This window comes from Calidris pugnax, unplaced genomic scaffold, assembly GCF_001431845.1.
Source record: "Calidris pugnax isolate Ruff unplaced genomic scaffold, ASM143184v1 scaffold63, whole genome shotgun sequence".
Lineage (NCBI taxonomy): Eukaryota > Metazoa > Chordata > Aves > Charadriiformes > Scolopacidae > Calidris > Calidris pugnax.
The window spans coordinates 8,661,527-8,680,953 of record NW_015090852.1 but is presented as its reverse complement, the minus strand read 5'-3'; the positions used below and the strand labels follow the sequence as shown (position 1 = coordinate 8,680,953).

At 40.3% G+C, this 19,427-nt stretch overlaps 1 protein-coding gene across 1 annotated transcript in view; it reads right to left on the bottom strand.

The window, feature by feature from the left end:
• The window catches only part of VAV3 (vav guanine nucleotide exchange factor 3), a 168,790-nt gene that overhangs the window by 146,321 nt on the left and 3,042 nt on the right, over window positions 1–19,427 (bottom strand). The window contains exon 3 of the mRNA XM_014943349.1: window positions 19,376–19,424. Coding sequence (XP_014798835.1) covers window positions 19,376–19,424 — 49 coding nt within the window. The remainder of the gene's footprint in view (window positions 1–19,375; window positions 19,425–19,427) is intronic.

Below are 19,427 nucleotides of genomic sequence, written 5' to 3'. Positions count from 1 at the left end.
AACCAAAAACCAGTGGCAATAACCATGAATTAAGAACAAACCTCAGCAATGAATTTGCAGGATTGGAAGTGAAAACTCAGTGGTCAGAGACTGTATTGACTACAGTTTTACACTTGTGATATTCTCTGGAGCTTCAACATACCGACCTGGCATCAAATGTCATCTTACGTGCACTGAGTGCCATACAGTTCAGATCTCAAAAGCTGGGGAAGGAAGTCAAACACTTAGCTGCCCAAACTTATCATACACTTGCATGGAGCTCCATCTTACTTATCAGGCTAAGAAAGTTAAATGTTTCTGCAATCTTTATTACCACGTATACTGCATTTGAGCATTTCCCGGTAAAAATAATAGAGTTATCTATTAAAGAAAATTCAGAGTTTGCTTTAATGGTCCCAGATTCCCACACAATTTTAAGTAGAACAATGGGCACCAAAATCATCTTTTCCTGCTCAGAAGTAAAATAAAAATTACCCAGGCTAAGGTGACCTAGGTTCATCTTCATTCATTGAGCAAGTACCAGGTGTTACACCTGCATTTCTGTCCTCAGTGAAACCAAAGCTCAGACCAAGTGCTGAGCCCTTCTAACAGCCAAATAATCAAACCACAGCAGAAAGCATAACAGCTCAACCACCTTAACTATTTTAACAGGGGGGTTTGTCCCACTCTGTAAGAGGATTTTTCTGCCTCATATTAAAGAAAATGAAGAGGAAAATGGCCCTACAATGTATGTTGCTCTCCATCATGACAGTGAACATACAAGTTTCTGTATGTTGCTCTCCATCATGACAGTGAACAAGAAGAGTCATACAAGTTTATAGTACAAATATTTTAACTATATAAACTGTAGCACATATGTAAAGATTATAGCAAGGGAAATTCTAAAGACGATTAAAAATAGGCAATAATGATTTCAGCAGCTGATAAGATTGGCCAGGATGAGACAGGCCATCCCAAACATCCGCAAGCCATAATCTTCCAAAATACCTGGCTCAACTAAGAGAATCACAAGGACGTTTGTTCCCCCTCATTACAAGAAGCCTCAGCCCAGATACTCAAGGAAGTTGAGGAGACCTTGCTGCCAGGTCACCTACACCTTAGAGACTTTGTTGATCACACCAGGAGAATGGGAAGCCTAAGGCGATACAACTCCACAAACGTTTAATGTTTCCAGATAACACAGACCAGGAAAAGCAGTATTAAAAGCAGATGGGTACTATACTACAACTTGTTTTGTCAATAAGATTTAAATACACAACTCGACACAGACCGTGTTTTCAACCAGCACACGCCTTGTCTCTGAGAATATGTTCTTAAACAGATGGTGTCACCACAGGACCTGCAGGATCTGCACTAAGTATAGAAACAAAGATATTTCAAATAAACTACTTATGTTTATTTCAACCTACAGTCAGGGAAAATGCTTAATACTATTTATTCCATAAATAATTACAACATTCCAAAGCTCTGATGCTTTCTCTCATACATTACAGCAAGACTTTCAGAGTAAAGATGTATTTGGATGATTTCTAAGACTAATTTTTATTTCATCGAATCATTTCTGATACTGTTGGATGATTTCTAAGACTAATTTTTATTTCGTCGAATCATTTCTGATACTGCATTACCTCAAATGGGAGTTAAAAGCACTTCCAGTGTTAATGACGCAGCTTTTTGGAAATACTTAAAAGCTACTACATCAACCAGACAAAATTTGAGGTTTGGTTTGTTTTTAAATCTAGCAGAACACACTTTCTAGGTCACTTTGATGAAGAAATAGCCCCTCTTGCTTGCTTTGAATATGCTGCCTACCACTTCAATTGAATACCTTTCTGTGCTGGAAAGGACAGCAAATAATTTTCTCTTTCCGTAGGCCTCTCATATTCTCCCCCTATGTTGCCTCTTTTCAAAGCTGAAAAATCCCCTTTTCTATTAAGCTGTTCCTTATTGTTTCATTCCTTTGAAAACCTCTACTGCCCTTCCCTGCACCTTTCTCATTTTATTATATTCTTTTTAAAACAGGAGACCACAGCTACATAATACAGGAACACTGTGGCTTATTGCAGTAGACTGCAATGATATAACAAGCCGTAATGCATAATAGCATAATGATTGTTTGGGGCACAAAACAAGCCTCTGCAAATGCACTTTGCAAAAACCCATGGGTGCTACATCCTCCACAGATATCTACCAGAACAGATTACTATTCTGAAGAATCTGGTCCAGGTGATGATGAGATACTGAAGTAGATGAAACAGTGGTTCAATCTACAACTGCAATTCCTGTGATAAACAGGACACAAAAAGATTAATAGTTCTCAACTTCCTAAAATTCTCTGAGGGAAAACTCACTTAAAATACAACTCTACAAACATAGAGACGAATGTGTTTGTAGCCACAAGTGTTTTCCACACAGAGTCACTCTGAAATCCAGCCAGTGTTAGACAAACTACACTGCATTTCTTCAGTGACATGTAACCTTCCTAATTAAGGAATTCAAAGTGAAATATTAATATAAAGCAAGAATCAGTGAGTTTTAGAACAAATTCTACCAACAGTAACATTAATTTGCACCAACTTAAAGTCAGGTGACTCCTTATTTATGAACCTCCAGTAGGTTTCCGTCCTTAAGAAGGCTGACAAACAGCGAAAGGTAAACCTGACATAAAATGTTTCGGCTGCACGTCGTCATAGGTCCTTGCTGTCTAAAAGGCTGCATTCATTCAACCCAACTGTATGCCAAAATGAAACACATCATTAAAGGCAGCCCACATTTGTGTGGGAGAAGTGTCAAAATCACATAAACACCTACTTCCACTAGTATGAATTAACAGCTGTGATCATCTCAGCAGAGGCAAATGAGTGAATGGTCATGGAAATTCAACTGTCACCTCTATATGTGGGCCATTTAATGTCAGGGGTGAATCATATTGATACCTTACCACATAGTAATATTTGAAGTACACCAAAACTTTATTTCAAATTTGGCATCTCACAAAATAAAATATAACCATGAGTGTGATCTCATGAGAAGGAAGGGTATTTATGAAAAGAAGAAAAAAATTTTAAATTAAAATCCTAAAGTACAATACAGGGTATTTTAGTTAGCCTAAAACAATCAGACGGCAAAAAAAGAATACTATGAAAGCTCTGGAGCAGAATGTAGTTTAGAATTATCTGGACTCCCAGTCTACTGAGCAATTTGCTACAGTACAATCAGGGTTTTAAATGGAGCGCATGGGCACCAGTGAAAAGTTTGCATTACTGAACCATACTGTGTGCTGAGTCTTAAGATACTAGTATCACATTTTTCTACAATTCAATAAAATTATTCTTAAGTTACTGTAATATAGATGGCTGTTTCAAACAGCTCATTATCTCCAACATGAAGGCAGGTTCAGTAAAGACCCCAACACAATTGTTAAACGATCTGGTCCTCAGTCTTCAGCAGGTAAAGTCTATGGGAGATCATACAAGACCACACATCAAAGTTGCCTTTTCAACAAGAGAGCAGTATGGACCCCAAGATGCAGGGCAATCTTAACACCTCCATGCAGCCTTCAGTGTGCCATCTCAGATCCTGTAATAATTATAGCTTTCAGCAGTGCAAAAGGCCACCAGCATAAGCAGATCGTGCAACACAGATTACAAAAATCAAGGAGTGTTGATCAAGCCCAGGAGAGGGGCAGGGGAACAGAGCAAGATGTCACGCACAAGAGAGCACCACTTAAATAACCACCTGGGGGACTCACCACCAATGCCTTGTCATGCAGAATTATCTTGCCACAAAATATTTTCACTCTCTTGCTATGCAATCACCTTGGGAAAAGAACTACAGAATGTTCTACCAAAATAGTAATTCAGATTATAAAAGTACAATGTGCTTTGAGTTCTGCCCCATTATTCCAAGTGTCCATAGATGACAAATTGTGTTAAGGATCATTTTTAAGTGGTTTAAAGTATTCATTCCAGTCTTTAAGCTACTGATTTCCAGGTGAACAACTCCAGAACAGCAGCACACATGTATTGGTGACCTCATGAAAAACAGATTTCCCAAACCATTGTTAAAAACACTTGTAAAAGGTATTCTCCATTCCAGAAAAAAAGGTCTGCATATTTTCACCTCTCTCAAATTCAAAAATAATAAACATATCAGTGCCAGAAGTGTTCTACCACAGAGGGGACCTGAGAACCACTAACATAAGAAGTCCTCACAGTGTTCTGCTGGCCTTCTGAACCTAGTGAAGAGGACTGGATCCTACCTAAACTATTCATAAAATTCTCACACACATAGAACAAATTAATTAAATATTTACTATTTTAGGAATAGCGTATGCTAGCAGAACACAGAATTTAACTTGGTTTTATAACTACATCCCTACCAAATTTAATATCATCAACAAAATTAAGTTAAAAAAGGCACACTGAAATCATAGCAAGATACAGCTGTTTGCACAAATCTACATAAAAAGCAACAGTCACTCTCGTAATGGCTAAAACAATTTCTGCATGAGCAGTAACCTATTACTGGTTTTGGCACCAATGCATACATAAAGGAAAACATAGCAACATAATGTAGGGACAGTGAAAGCATTTGCCTGCCTGCAAGCTGTAGGCAAATTTTTTTTTAAACCTATTATACAGAAGAACACATACAAAAGCAATACAAACAGCTGCTATAACATACTTTCAGACTTGTAACAGGCATCAGCTTACTAAATTGCCTAACAGAGCACCACTTGAACACAAATGATTCCTTATGTGTTTTTTTTAAATAACATTGAATGCAAACATTGGAGCTGAACTGTAAGAATGTCTAGGAAGCATAGTTTTACATTTGATTTTGTTCAGTATTATTTTGTTCTACAGACTATTCAGCTAAACACAATGAATTCTAAATAAAATTTAGTATAATCCTGGACCAGTTATAGTCTTCTAAAAGACATAATAGCTTGGTGAGACAACAAAGCAGGTGGAGATAAGAAAGAACAACAAATCAATATATATGTAACTGGGAATTTATAACAATGACAGATCTTCCTCTGCCTCTCTATGGAGGTGGTTCTTGGCACAGGAGAAGTAATAAGAGTGATTTTCAAACAAGTGAACATAATAATAAAGGCAAGACTGAGCCTTGTGGTAAGTCAGATAAGCAGAATAGTAGCACAAAGTCCCTGCAGTGAGAGACAAACTTGTTCGATTTGTTGAAAGAAGATAATATAGTGTGAACAACCAGGCAGAAAAATTATTCACCAACATCTTTTTGAATGGATCAGAATAAGCGAGGTTATGTGAAACAAGGACAGGACAATAAATAAGCAAAACAATTAAAATAGACAATTGCAACTAGTTTTGTGGCTATATTATTCAGGAAATATTTGTATTAAGATCCTGTTTACTTTTTTCAGAAACTAGCATTTCTCAATTTGTGACAATAATATACTAGTTCTTAATATTAGTTTTTTTTAAAAAAAGAAGACTAGAAGTCAGTGTCCAGCAGGGATCTGAAGTACACAGCCATACTTTTGCACTGCTCATTCATTTCTAAATGAAACCACAAGTGCAGCTATGTGGGTATTTTCTATACCAAGGACTGGAAACTCACAAGTTTGTGACTCATTATTCCCTGGCTGAGAACAACTGTGCCACACACCACCGACAGAACTGACTGATCCTCTGAACATGACTCATGGGTCTACCAAAACCTGTACTGAGATCCGCTAGCAGCCAGAGGCTCCCCCACTGGGAGGCGAGCACCTCTGTATGTGTTCCTGGCACACTCTTCCACAGCCACTCTGCTCCAGCCTTCCCACCTGCCTCAAGAGTCTCCTCAGGGCAGAAAGGAGCAGCAATCTAAATCGTGGAGACACAAGTTATCCAAGCATCTGCTAAAGCCTGTTAAATATATACACTGCCAGCAATAAGCAATGCAAACTGAAGTTCATAGAAGTCTGTTCTCTGTAATTCACAGAGAAAATCACTCTAAACATGGCAACGGGACTAATAAACTGTCCACCTTCTACATTATTTTTTACTGCGTCCGCCCTATCCACTTATGACAGCAACACCACAGTTAAGAAATGCAACTTCTCTACATGGAATTTATATTTAAAGTAAGAAACAACTAAAACATCAATTGGATATCAGAGTAATATTTATCAGTCTATGTAAGCAATAAATGATAAATGTAACAATAGATGATTTTACCTCATTTTTGTAAATGACTAGATCTACCCAGCATGAAAGAGTTTCAACCAGTATAATAGGATGAATGTCACAATAATTACTCTTCAAATAGATGTTCTCCATTAAACCAGGAACTGCATGACAATTTTCATTTAGTCCCAGGAGAACCTTTAAAAAAATAATTCTCAAATGGTAGTATTGAACGGCTTCACCCTCACAAGGGTAGAAACGATGTGAACAAATCAAGACAAGGTGCTTATTTACAGGACAGTTACTCACCATTTATGCCTTGACCCTACTGAGTTTTTAATTACAGCACGTCCACAGACTTCAGTGGAGTAACCAGCTGGGCATCACCACCTCCTTATACCAGGCCTATAAAGACTGTGTCCATCCACAGAAAGAATGCAAGTAAAACTTTGGAAACCTGAAGAAACAAATTGTAGTTTGAATAAAATACAAAATAGTTTCTAAGGAATCTCTGATAAAGTTATTCTTTAATGTCCCTCTCTACCTGATCTATAGTTGCCATTAGCTATCAAGGTAATCCCTTAGGGAAACCATGGTGTTGCAAATGTTTTTATCTCACAATATGGATACCTAGTCATAGTGGTTTTTTCACCTTGAGTATAAATAGTCCTCTCACCTCCAGCCCAGAAAGCAGAAATAAAATTATCATGTCTGTCAGCCTCTGAAGAGTGAGTAGAGCTCACTGGAAAAAGACAGAAACCATGAAAACTGACGCCCAACATGAGGGAGCAACAGGATGAGCATGCTGGCCAGCAGGGCTGCCTCTTTCTGCCTTGCAAGCAACACAGATAATCGATCTGAAAAAGGAATGGTAGTTATTTTTAACAACATCTCCACCTGCGCCCTCAGGACACAACCCCAGAAAAAGATTCCTCAAGTACTTCCATGGTGGCGCAAACCTGCAGAGGCTGGTGGGAAGGGCAGGAATCAGTGATGCTGCCCTCAAGAAGGACACGTTTCCAGCATCAGTGGCTGATTCCTCCTGCAGACTCCCAGCACTAGCTTTCATCCTTATTGTCCCACCTAGAGTGGTCTGCCCCATCGCCAAAACAATTTTGGGGACACACTCACATATGTTAGAAACCTCTGGCTGCAACAGGAAGGAGGCAGAAATTTTAAAAATAATGGGTAAAAGCAAAACAATCATCACTTATGAAAAGCAGTCACGGAAAAGCAGCTTAAAACAGCCCAACATGCCATTGCTGTTCAAGCACTGTCTGGTCCCTTGAAACCCCTGCATTCACTGGCCCTAAAATCATAACTTCCACTTGAACCTTCCTGCCCAGCACTCTCACCTATGCAGGAAGCAGCTTCCGGAGGAAATGCACTCTCATCCATGTAGGAAACAGATTTCAGAGGATCTGCAGAGGGATGAGGCCAACAGGAACAGTAAAGACAACAGGCAGGGAAAACAAAAACAGCTGAAAGGAAGAATGAGCATCAGAAAAGAAGTGAAAGAGGAAACAGATGCACTGGAGGGAGAAGAAAATACCAGGGGGAGGGGGAAGGCAAATGGAGAAGGTGAAAGTAATATAGTCCAGATTGAGAGAAAACAGCATAAGCACAGAACAAGCTGCAGAACTGAGATGAGTCAAAATGAGAGAGAAGTAGAGACAAGAAGGAAAGACAGAAAATAAAATAAAATCCTAACCCAAACCTGTCAGAGCAATTCCTCTTACTAATCACAGAGCAGGCTGGGCTTCTAGGCACCTGGGTCAAGGCAGAAAAATCCGAGAAACAGACAACTGAAAAGAGGTTGTCACTAGCAGAGCTGACAGGAAAATTAAATAACCCACAGAAATCCTAACATTTCAAAATCTGCTCTCTCAAATCAAGACAAAAGGCATTTTAAGTTCATTCAACTTTAACATGACTTTACTGAAACACTGAATTTCAAGGTCAAGCTCTAACGATACTCAGCAGAAAACAGGAAAAGCTAAATACTACTACATTTCTTTTCCAAATAGTTTAAAGAATATCTCCCAAGAATGGCAATTCCTGCAAAACCTGTTGAAGACTAATGCTCCTGTAGAACTACTCCACCACAAATTCTATAAACAACATTAGATGAAATCACTGTTCCTCATCAGAATGAAAGAGATACATCACTCAGGAATCATATTTCCAAACATAAATGGTTTTACAAAATGTATTTGTGGTCCAGCATGTTGAGCCACAAATTTTGAAAACCGTTTTTACGCCTTAGAGAGCCATTCCCCAGACTCACCCTCCTATAGGTCAAGGAAATGGCAATGAGTTCTGAGCCAGAAAGATCAAGTCCTTAATTAATATAACAATCACCATCAGCAGACCTATGCAGAGAAACCCCACCTAAACCCCAGCTCTGCCCCAAAGGAGAATATCTCAGCCTTTGTTCACTGCTAATCGGAGGCCACATGAATTCATGGCCGCTGTTATACACTAATGAAAGAAGGATCTACTCCTCAGGCCTATTCCTAGGAAGGTGTGCTAAGAGACAGCAATCCAAAATACACTCCCTCTTCTTTGAGAGTTTTTTTTATTAGCAGTTGTTTTCTTATGTTTCTCCCTTTGGCCACGGCAAACAACTTACAATTTCTTCAAAAAAACCCAACAAACCCCACACTGCAAGAACACTCTTATAACTGGGAATCCCACACACAAGTGCAAGAGATATTTTTTTTTTTAGTTCATAATAGGTATTTCTAACACTAGAATATAACTCACATTTATTATTGCTAGAGCCTTCTGCTCTTGAAATAATGTGATGCGCTACGGGGCTTACAAGCTACAAAAACCTAAATTCTCAAAAAAGAGAATGCAGATAGTTTAAATTAAGCAGATTCCCAAGGGGTCCATGAATCTGAGCAATTATAGCTGGGAAGACACACAAATTTGAAATATGCTCCAGTCTGCTGCTCAGGAGCATCTCGTGAAGAGCAGCTCCCCTGTTCCCAGCATGGCTCAGACATTCCTACATCCAAATCCTCTCCCATCACCATGTCTATATTTGCCTGCAAATCACAGGGGTCCCAGTCAGCAAAAGCTTTCATCTCAGCTAATCAATTTACCAGGGTCTTCCGCAGGAAGGGAAATCTATAAGACTCTGATACAACTATAGAGACATTCCAATAGGATTACTGGAGTCATTCCGTAATGCCTCATAAAACCCACAACAGCACAGAGACAGTAGCTACAAGGTACAAGGCACAGTCCTTTTAGCCAACAGCATCACTTAAAGGCGTCACTGAAAATAACAAACGTGGAGATAAACCTCAGCTTTTACAAAGATTGCCATCTGTTCAGCATACTTCACAGTGAAATCAGCGGCCTCAGCACAATCCAAGAGAAGACACATCACCATATTCAGCGCTGCCAGCCACAAATCCAAACTGAATGAACACAGACCCTGAATAACTTTCTCATGACTACTTGTAGCAATTCACATCTGGGCACAGCGGTGGGTAAATTCACACTGCCCTCTTTGTGATGGGTAAAAAAAAGATCAGGACACAACAGTGAGGGGCAGAACACCAAAAAAAATGTCTCTGGTGACCCCATTTAGGATTCCCATAAACCCCCATGTACACTTACTCAGTACACTTACATACCTGTTAAAGACTACTTAAGTTTTACCATATTCTCCGCTTTTAAAAATGCTCTAGGAATTCCCTAGAGTCAAAAAGCCCTAAGAGGGGACAGCTCACATCCTAAACGAGCCCTCAGGATAAGGCCCAAAAACTATTATTTCCTATCAGGCATCCCAAAACCTAAACAAGATTCACACAAAAAATAAAAGAAAGGTGAGAAACAAAAGCTCAGCAGAAATTTTCAACAATGCTTAAAAATAAGCAATCGTCAGGGAAGTATGTGATAGAGCCTGAAATCCTGTGTCACTGTGCACGCGCGTGAAGGGTAAACCACTAAGACAAAGTGAAACTTAAATATTTTCTCTTGCAACTTGGTATAATTTAGCAAACTTCTTACCGCTCTGAAATGAAAACCTTGAGCTACAAAGTAGCATGAAGAGGGTTTTCAAAATAACTTGCCTAAATACAAGTTAGGTTTTAAAGCCTGGCAGAAATCCCTTTTCAACCAACCAGACATCAACTGACCACGAGCCCAAAGGCAGCAGCCTGCAAGGGCACTTCAGGGAGCTTCAGTCTTTCTATTTTGAGAGTAAAAGGAGCTACAGGCAATAGCAATAGTTTGAACATTCTCTCTGGTGTTTCTTACCTTTTACTTATTCTCCAGGAAAAATAAATTCAAAGCTTGATCTAAATCCTATAGGGGTAAGTAGAATTAATGAGTGTTTACACTGAGCTGTAGTTCACATGGCAGGACTCCATCATCACCATATCTCCATCCAGAGACACCTAAAATCTGAGGGGTCCATTAGTGCACTGGAGGTGTGGTCCTCCATCTACCTTCTCTGCACTGGAATAAGACATATTTACTCAAAGGCGAAAATAACAAGGTCTTCATGGCCTTTCATCAGCTGATAAAAGGCATCACTGCTACATGGAGTAGTGGTTGGTGGGAATTTGAAGTCAGTCACTGGACCGTGCAAGTATAATTTAAATCTTGACAGCCAACATGTAACCAAAACACAAGGAATTATACAAGCTATGATGATGTCATCATTATGATACTATTAATTTAGAGTGTAGGCAGACAAAATAATGTATTTATTTTCTTTTTAGCATCAAATTTCCTACACAACAGTGAAGTGAGGCTGCTTTGACAATCAAAATTTCCAAGGGCCAAGCTTCAATCATTCTGCTTTAGTTGACTGTAAGGCTTCTTTCCATGTAGAAACAATGTGAATATAGGAACAAGCAATGGTACAAAGTATCCCAAGTACAGATTATACCATGCATAAGCTTATATAACTGAAAAACAAATAGGTAAATTTGATGGTATCAAGGATTAAAGGGCATATCTAAGGATTTTGGAAATACAAATCATCTTGTCCTGCAAAGCTTTACCAGTTAAAAATATGATTTTAAAAATGCTATATGTTTTGGTTTTTTCAGAAAACATTTCTTTATAGCAACAACTTCAAATATACATTTTGTTTGCTGCTGCAAGGCAATCATACCATATTCTCTATATCATTTAAAATAACTTTCAAGTGATTTTTAGAGAGATAAAACTAGTGAAAAATAGGTCATAACAGATTAACTGAATCCCTAATAACCAATTATAAAATAAAAGTCTGATTGAAAGTAAAGGCAATTTATAGGACAAAAATATTTGGGATTGTAATATGAGACAGCTGAAATTAATTTTCTCCAATTACATTAGTTAATATCTGTAGGTCTGCAAGAGTGTTTTAAATAGTATGAGTGGCTTTTATACAAATTGCTACGATACCACTATATCACACAATTTGTGACTAAGGTGTCATGTTCTGAATATACAAAGAATTAAATATCCTATTAATAGTCCTTCAGTGTTTCATGTTACCAAGACATGCACTATTGTCATTTAATACAGGATGAAAGAAAGGGTCATTGACTGATATTTTTCTAAAAGATATGTTCTCACTTGACAATGTGTTGAACTGGAGCCAATAGCATTCCCTGAGCTTTGAGGGAACATCTTGCTCCTAAACATAAGAATTCAAAGCCTTACTATAAAGATGTCACTTCAGATTGCATTTTACATATCACAAGTCTTAGCAAACAGCTGGTATTTCACAATGCCTGAAGTCTTAAACTTGCCTTGTCAAAGCAAAATAAGAGAAAAGGTATCCCCAGATGATGCTGAGTAAACTGGAAAGTGCAGGGAAAAAAAATTAATAGCTGATTTGACAAAGTACACACCAATTCATACTTCTCTGTGAAACAGAATTTATGAAATACTGAAATAATACAGTGTAAATAGTACAAAACATTACTCTACAGTATTATGGAATAATATGGGAGTACTGCAATGCTGTTTTGGAACAAAATAGAGGAGAATAAAAATTAAAGGCTTTTGATGGGGGGTTTTGTTCGGTTTGTTTTTTTTAAGAACTATATATATAATTTTAGCATTGAGGGAACGGGTTCAAAAACTGACACCTTGATATCAAGCAAAACTTAAGAGAAGATAAAACTGTCAGTGACCTAATAAAACAATACATCTTTCTCTGTACTCAGAGATATCCAGACAAGGCAGGGCGAGCCAGGACTTCCCTGCCTGTGGCAGGGATGCAGTCAGGTCTGGAGGTGAGCTCCCCTCTCCCCTGGCACACAGCAGGGGTAGAGGGGACGGCACCCCAGCAGGTTTCCTTTGCAGCCACAAGTACCTGTCCCATTCCCACCTGGGTCAGCTGCTGGGCAGGGAGACAACATCACTTCAGCAGAAAACCGTCTCTTCCCCTGACTACCTCTATTTTACCAATATCAAACTGTGTTGTGAAAGAAAATAACTTGGCTTCTCCCACACAGCACAGCAGCGTGCCATACACAGACATTAATTTAAATTATCCACTGCTGGCACACACTATAGCCTCTGTGAGAAACCAGTAGGAGTTTTTTTTCCTGTTAATGCATCAGACATCTTCCAACACACCAAAATTCTGTACAAGAGGTGACATTTGAGACAATTCTTGACAAGATGCATATGCTGCATTTAATAACTGTATGATAAATATAGCTTCCCCCCTCAACCAAAACGAATCAATATGAATCAATTAAAAAAAAAATCATTATATCAGTTTTTAAATATTATTTTCCTCCATCATCTTAAGATAAGAAGAATTACCTCAAAAAACTGGGTCACCACTTTTTTTGTCAGTTGCTTTTCTTAGCACAAAGCGTAGAGGTCATATTGAGGTCTTGTTCTGCACAAATATTTGTTCAAAATATTTTTCAAGTAAAATATGTGTAAGATATGCATATGTATACATAACATACATACAGATTAATATATCATTTGGGGGTAATACATCTCATGGATGTAACTTATGCCCAATATGGTTTTATTTTAGATAAATCATAGAACTAAAGTGAAAATGAAATAAAGACATTTAGTGGATCAAAGTACCAACAAGTAAGCAAAGAAATTGAAAAAAAACTGGAAACTTCAAAATCATTATAAAACAATTACATTGAATATATATTTTGAATGTACATAATTCAAAAAGATGAGGGCTTAACACATATCTTTTTCCTTTTTTACACATAAAAAATTGAACCAGTTCCCAAACTCTTGTTCAAGCCTGAAAACTTTTGCAGTTTCAGAAAAACTGTATTAATATAAATGTATCTTTGTCATACTTTCTTAACTCAATAATGTAGCACCTAACATAACAAGCAAACACAGAATAAGAGATATTTTGCACACCAGTTCTCTCAAAGATCTCTCTGCCCAAGGAAAAGTGATAACTGATATCCCTTGACTCCTGGGAAGGGCCAGAAGCATGACTCCAAATCCCTTTTATTTTTTCATTTAGCTCATGTGGTCCCTTCTAAGGTCCCAGACCTAAATCACAAACATCCTCGTGCACAGAGGTCAGCACATCCACTCACATCCCACTTTTTCTCTTTTAGATAACAGGCAGAGTCAAGAGACAATTCCCATTTCCTCCTTTGTGGAGCCTCATGGCTCATGGCACACAAAGTTTGATACCCTGACATTCAGCACACTCTCCTAGGATAAAGTTTGGAAGGAAAAAAAAAAATAAAAAATTTAGTGGCACAGCTGCAGGGAGGCACACATTGGGCAAAGCACGGGGGAGCATGCCCACCTGTGAGAAGCTTACACAGGTGGGATGCACTGTCTCCAAGTTAGCAGCAGGTGATCATCGTTATCATTTGCTGGGGATGGGAAAGCTCCAAACCAAGGGTAGGATCAGAGGGAACAGAGAGATATGTCTCCACACATCCACATCCTGAGGCTACCTGATACCACTGTAACCAAAAAAAGTAAACTCCTGCCCAAAAGCTCAGTTGCCACACCAAAATATAACGTGGATGACAAAGATAATGAACTTCCTTTGGACTACATGGTCACATCAAAAAAAGTAACTCCCTAAAATTAGAAAACTTTTGAACTTTTAATACAAAGTGAGGGATATTTTGTTTATTTTTATTAGAATAATAGGAAATAGTTATTTTTAATATTTAATCTATGTCAACATCCCCTTTAGTAAACTCCCATGCCGGTATTGCATTAAGTGCAGTTTTCCTGTTTAGCAATCCCTCACAAGTTAACTAAATGCCTTGCAAAACCATTTCAAAACTAGTTTGCAAAGTATTAGGGATAACATAAGTATTAAACAGATGACATCTTCTGCAAATCCACTGTAATCCATTGGTTTAGGCTTTATATTTCTGGTGATAAATTATTTAAGTTCTTGTATGATTACGATTAAACACTAGGATTAGTACTCTGTGTTATGGATCACTTCTATTTTTATTATCTGAGGAAAGTGAATTGCTACAGTAAACGGCACCCGTGGAAGACGCAGATGCTGAGGTGCAGAGCCCCATCCTCCATCTCACTGTCACCAGGCACCAATGCTACACCTCAGGGGAAACCCTGCAACACGTGAGCCCACCAGCCACATCTCCCCAATTCATTTAGCACACTCCCTCTTCCAGCTCCGCTCCCAGCAGCTGCAAGGTTTAGCACTTCTTCAAATGGTGTCTGCAATAAGATGACTTTCACAACACCAATTCTCAAGTCTGAATGAGGTGGTCTCCCTCCCTGAGAGTTACAGGCCGAAAGACATTATTTGATCCATCTTCCAAATTTCCTCTCCTGATGGCACGTGCATTGGTTGAAAACAACAACTTATATTGCTAGCTCACGGGAGTTCAAACGGTGAAGTGGTTTTGAGCCTTGACAGAAGAATTCTTAAAAAAGCCAACACTCTCCTGTTCTGTTCGGTCACTGTGAAAAAAACCTGGACATGATCGTCCATGAACCCGAGAGTTTCCGATCTCATACAAAGCCCATATGTGATTTTTCACAGCAGCACTGAAACACGGGAGCTTCTCAGCCAGGAGCTAGGCAGTGCTCAGCTCGCAACCCGGAGGTGGAAGGTTCACTGGCAAAACAACAACACTGCTCCTCGCTTATATATGCGAGGTTTATACTTTCACATCCGAGACTGACTTTCTGGAAAGCGTAACTGACTGAATCAGCTTCTGTTCTTCAAAGGACAACTTCCACTAACCAAATACAAATATTTTCATAAACATACAGAAATGCAGATGAAAACTGCCAACATTCAAATAGCTTCTAAACACAATGCTTTGCAATCTAAAACCACCAAGACGTTTCTCTTACACGGGCATTGTTGCTTCCAATAAGGCAGGGGGGCTGAACCCACAGATTTCCAACGCATAAACCAGCCCACTCACGAGAACAGCTGTGACACAAGGTGCATGGCTGCTGGTGGGACAAAGGCATGCGATTCCCCCTGCTAGCCAGCCCATAAAAGAGAACATACCCGCTGCCATTTGGTCAAGCACGTGTGTGTGTTGCAATGCTGAGCGTCGCCAGCCTCCATTTCTATTCCTGCCCCGCGAGCTGGCAGCAGCCAGGTGCTTACAGAGCAAAGCAACCATGCTCCTGTTCAACTCAACAAGGCTCCACCAAAAAGTGGCATCTGAAGCAACAGCATCAGTCACAATCTCTCTACACTTTTGATGTAGCTTTTAAGGGGTTACCAAGGTCTACTAAGAAAAGCTGATGAGCATCACTGACATCTGATCTGCCACATTTGTTCTGAAAAAATAAATATGTAACAAAACAAAAGAGACTTGACTCTCCTAAGTGAGAGGCCTGACATCTACTCCCAGGTCTGCCTGAGGCACCATCTCTCACTTTCCTGTTCTTTGGCACTGCTGCATTTACAACTAGCCCCCAAGACATGAAAACTTGGTTCGTAGCGAAAGGCCTGACAAATGTCAACAGCGGTACGAGACAAGGCTAAAATCACACAGTCTGCCTCCCTAAGACCCATTCACGAAGCCTTCATCCACCCTTCTCATTCTCTGTTCGTATTGTTCAAAACCGTGTGGTAAGAATACCCTGAGCCATTCTAAGATTTTGCGGCAGAAAACAACATCAGATGAGGGAGTACAGGAGCTGCAGCTCGATTCTAGAAGATGACAGATAAGGGCCACATGAGGTTCAAACGTTTCACCTAAACGGTACAGACACAGCAGCACACTGAGGCGGACTGCTCAGTCAGCGGCCAAGGCAATTTCCATCCCAATGCAGGCAGCAGCCAAGATGATTTTCATCTTAATGCCAATTCTGCTCTGGCACCTTACGCCTCCGATGTCTGTAAATCACTACCCCACAAGGACAGGAGAGTTAGCTAGTGTTTCTACAAGACTCCTAGATCCTATGATGCAACAAATGTATCAGTTTACTGACAAGTATTTTTCTGACAAAACTCACATTGTAAGCCTCAACTCCATGGACTCCAAGTAGATCTCATCAAATTAATAATCTTCAGGCCTCTGAGACTCCACCGTAAGCCATTGCGAAGTGCTCTTTACAGTCTTTGCAACAAACTATAAGAAACTTGCAGAATTTCGACCTACTAAATTTTAAATACCAATTTCTGAAATTTTCACTGAATGACCCTTTCCAGCAGAAAGTATCTCTTTCAATAGGCTTTTCATTAAACCCCACAGAACCTCACTAACCAAATCTTGATCTCACAGAAAGCAAAGGTAACAATCCCAGTAAATTTAATGCTGCATAGAGTTACCCAGTACAGGTTTTGATCCAGCAACAGTTCCCCCTATTTCAAAGGTGAAATAAGTGTAGGGCAGAAATGCACCACTGGAGTGCAAGTTCCTTGGGCATATAGCAGACATACAGGTAAGGGGACAATTGTTCTATCTGTGAAACAATAACAGTAGCTACATTATACATATATAAAGCTCAAGGTCAAAATATGCATTATAAATAAACCAAGATCTACAATTATAATTCATAGTTCAAACACACTTGGAGAAATAAACATTAATCTCAATTCCCAAATCTGCTCTAAGAAAGAAGACAGCAGAACATTTTGATACTTTCAGTAGACAAAAGGAGACCACCTTGGTTTTAATTCATCAAACATAAAAATAAGTAATATTGGCCCTGACAAGCAGCATTATACATCGATTCAAAAAAAATCCAGAAAATACTGGGTAATGTCACGAGGACACCCTTCCAGTTCATTAAAAAAATGAGAATATGTTTGCATACTTTCTATCCATTATAAGAAGGGCAAGAAACCATTTCCAACAGTTCGTATGCAAAGTATTTATAGTTCCACAAGCTAAACTGAAAAAGGGTCAGTTTGGAAGCAATCAATTTAACTATAATGAAAATATAAACCAGGGCTCCGGTACAGTTTAGCAAGTCCTGAAACTCTCACAGAGTTTGAACCGTGCAGAGAGAGAACTTCTCTGGATTTCTTCCATTCAGAGGAGCACGCTCTCCGTGTGTCTCCATCACTCAGATAAAGTACTGTCTCCACACACGCCATTCAAGCAGGCACTTGAGCTCTGAAGTAGATGGGAACAGCCTTTATACTATTCACAGCTACTACAAAGGTCCGGGAATGTTTATTCTGACTAGCTGAAATATACCTGGTACTTTTTCCCCTTTTTGCACTGTAGGTTTACAGAAAATGTCCCCTTAGTAGTAAAACATAGCTGCTAAAAAAAAAAAAAAAAAAACCAAAAAAAAAAAAAAATCACCAGTTACAGTCACTGGTTGGAGAAGACCAAAGGGGGCTGACATAATAGTAAAAAATATGGAAAGCTTCATCAAGAGCAAAGATAAGGCTGCTTTTCATAGAGACACTGGATAGGAAAAAAAAAAAAAAAAAAAACCAAACAAAACAAAAAAGGAATTAAAAAGAAAGAACTGGCATAAACATGGACAAAGAACGTTCCTCTCAAAAGCGTAATTCACTACTATTGCTTTCTGCTAATGTCTTAAACGTGGATGGCTGTTATTATTCCTATAAGTCTAGAACAGAACCACAACACTGAAATGTTACAATGTACCCATTTCTCAATGTTTTAAAACACGTGAAAGGCTCAGAAGTTTAGTTTCCTTTCAGACAACATCTGCTCAGCTGCCAGTGTCTCTGCAGAGGCATAGGTGTACAGGCAGCAGCCACAGGAAGTCATGTCTATAGACAGCCTCTTCTCATTGAATTATTAATATTATCTTATCTCGATATCTGAAACCAGCTTTATGAGGCACAGTAACAAAACATCAGTCCCAACTAAAAAATGCATTTACAAGGAGATTAATTTGGAATTACACCACATTATGGTTAAATCCAAAATATCAATTAAAAAAAAAAAGCTAAATATAAAAGGGTCCGAGGGGGGAAAAAAGATACTAAAACCAGCAATCAACTGGTTTTACACAGGCAACCAGCTACCAAGAAGACGATTTCTCATTACTGATCACTTTTTAACCGTTCAGCTTCATGGGTGGCAGAGAGGCGAAGGCCAGCTGACTAGTGCCACCGCTGCTTCTCTCGCCCACTTCCCCGCAGGCCCCCCCGGTGCCCCCGGCCCCCGCCGGCCCGACGGGCTCTGCTCCGCGGGTCCCACCGCCCTCCCTCCTTCCCTCCGCCCCCGCTTCCCCAGCTCCCTGTCCCTCACCTAGCTAGGTAAATCCCGAAAAACTAGAAGCAAGAGGTCCATTTGTACCGTAAACTGCCGGTATTAAATATTAACGTACCCAGAAATGTTAAACCGCTGACTCCGGGAACTTCTCCTCAGCGCCGCCGCCCCGATGTGACCCCTGCGGCTCCCGGGGGAAGGGGGGCTCGGGCAGGCTCCCACACAAACCGCCTCCCCCCCACACCCCCGGCAGGCAGCGAGCCCTCACGGAGATTTTGAGAGCCGCCAGCCCGCGGCTCCGGTCGCGCCCTCTCCCGCCGCCCGGGACGCGCCGAGCGGCCGCAGGGCGGAGAAGAGGAGCCCGGCGGGGGCTGCCCCGGCCGGAGCCGACACTCGCCGCCCGGCGGGAGCGGGCCCGCGAAGCTCCGGGCTGGGGACGGGCAGCGGATACAGCCGGGGCCGCATCCCGCTCCCCACGTCCCGCGGTTCCCGCTCCGCGCCCGCCGGAGCCCGCGGAAGACCCCCCGCGCGGTGCGGCGCGTGGGCGGAGAGGGGCGCGCGGGCAGGGCGGCGGCCCCGCGGCCTCACCTGGGACATCTGCGGGCGCAGGTTGATCTCCTTGAGGTTGATGGAGTGGCTG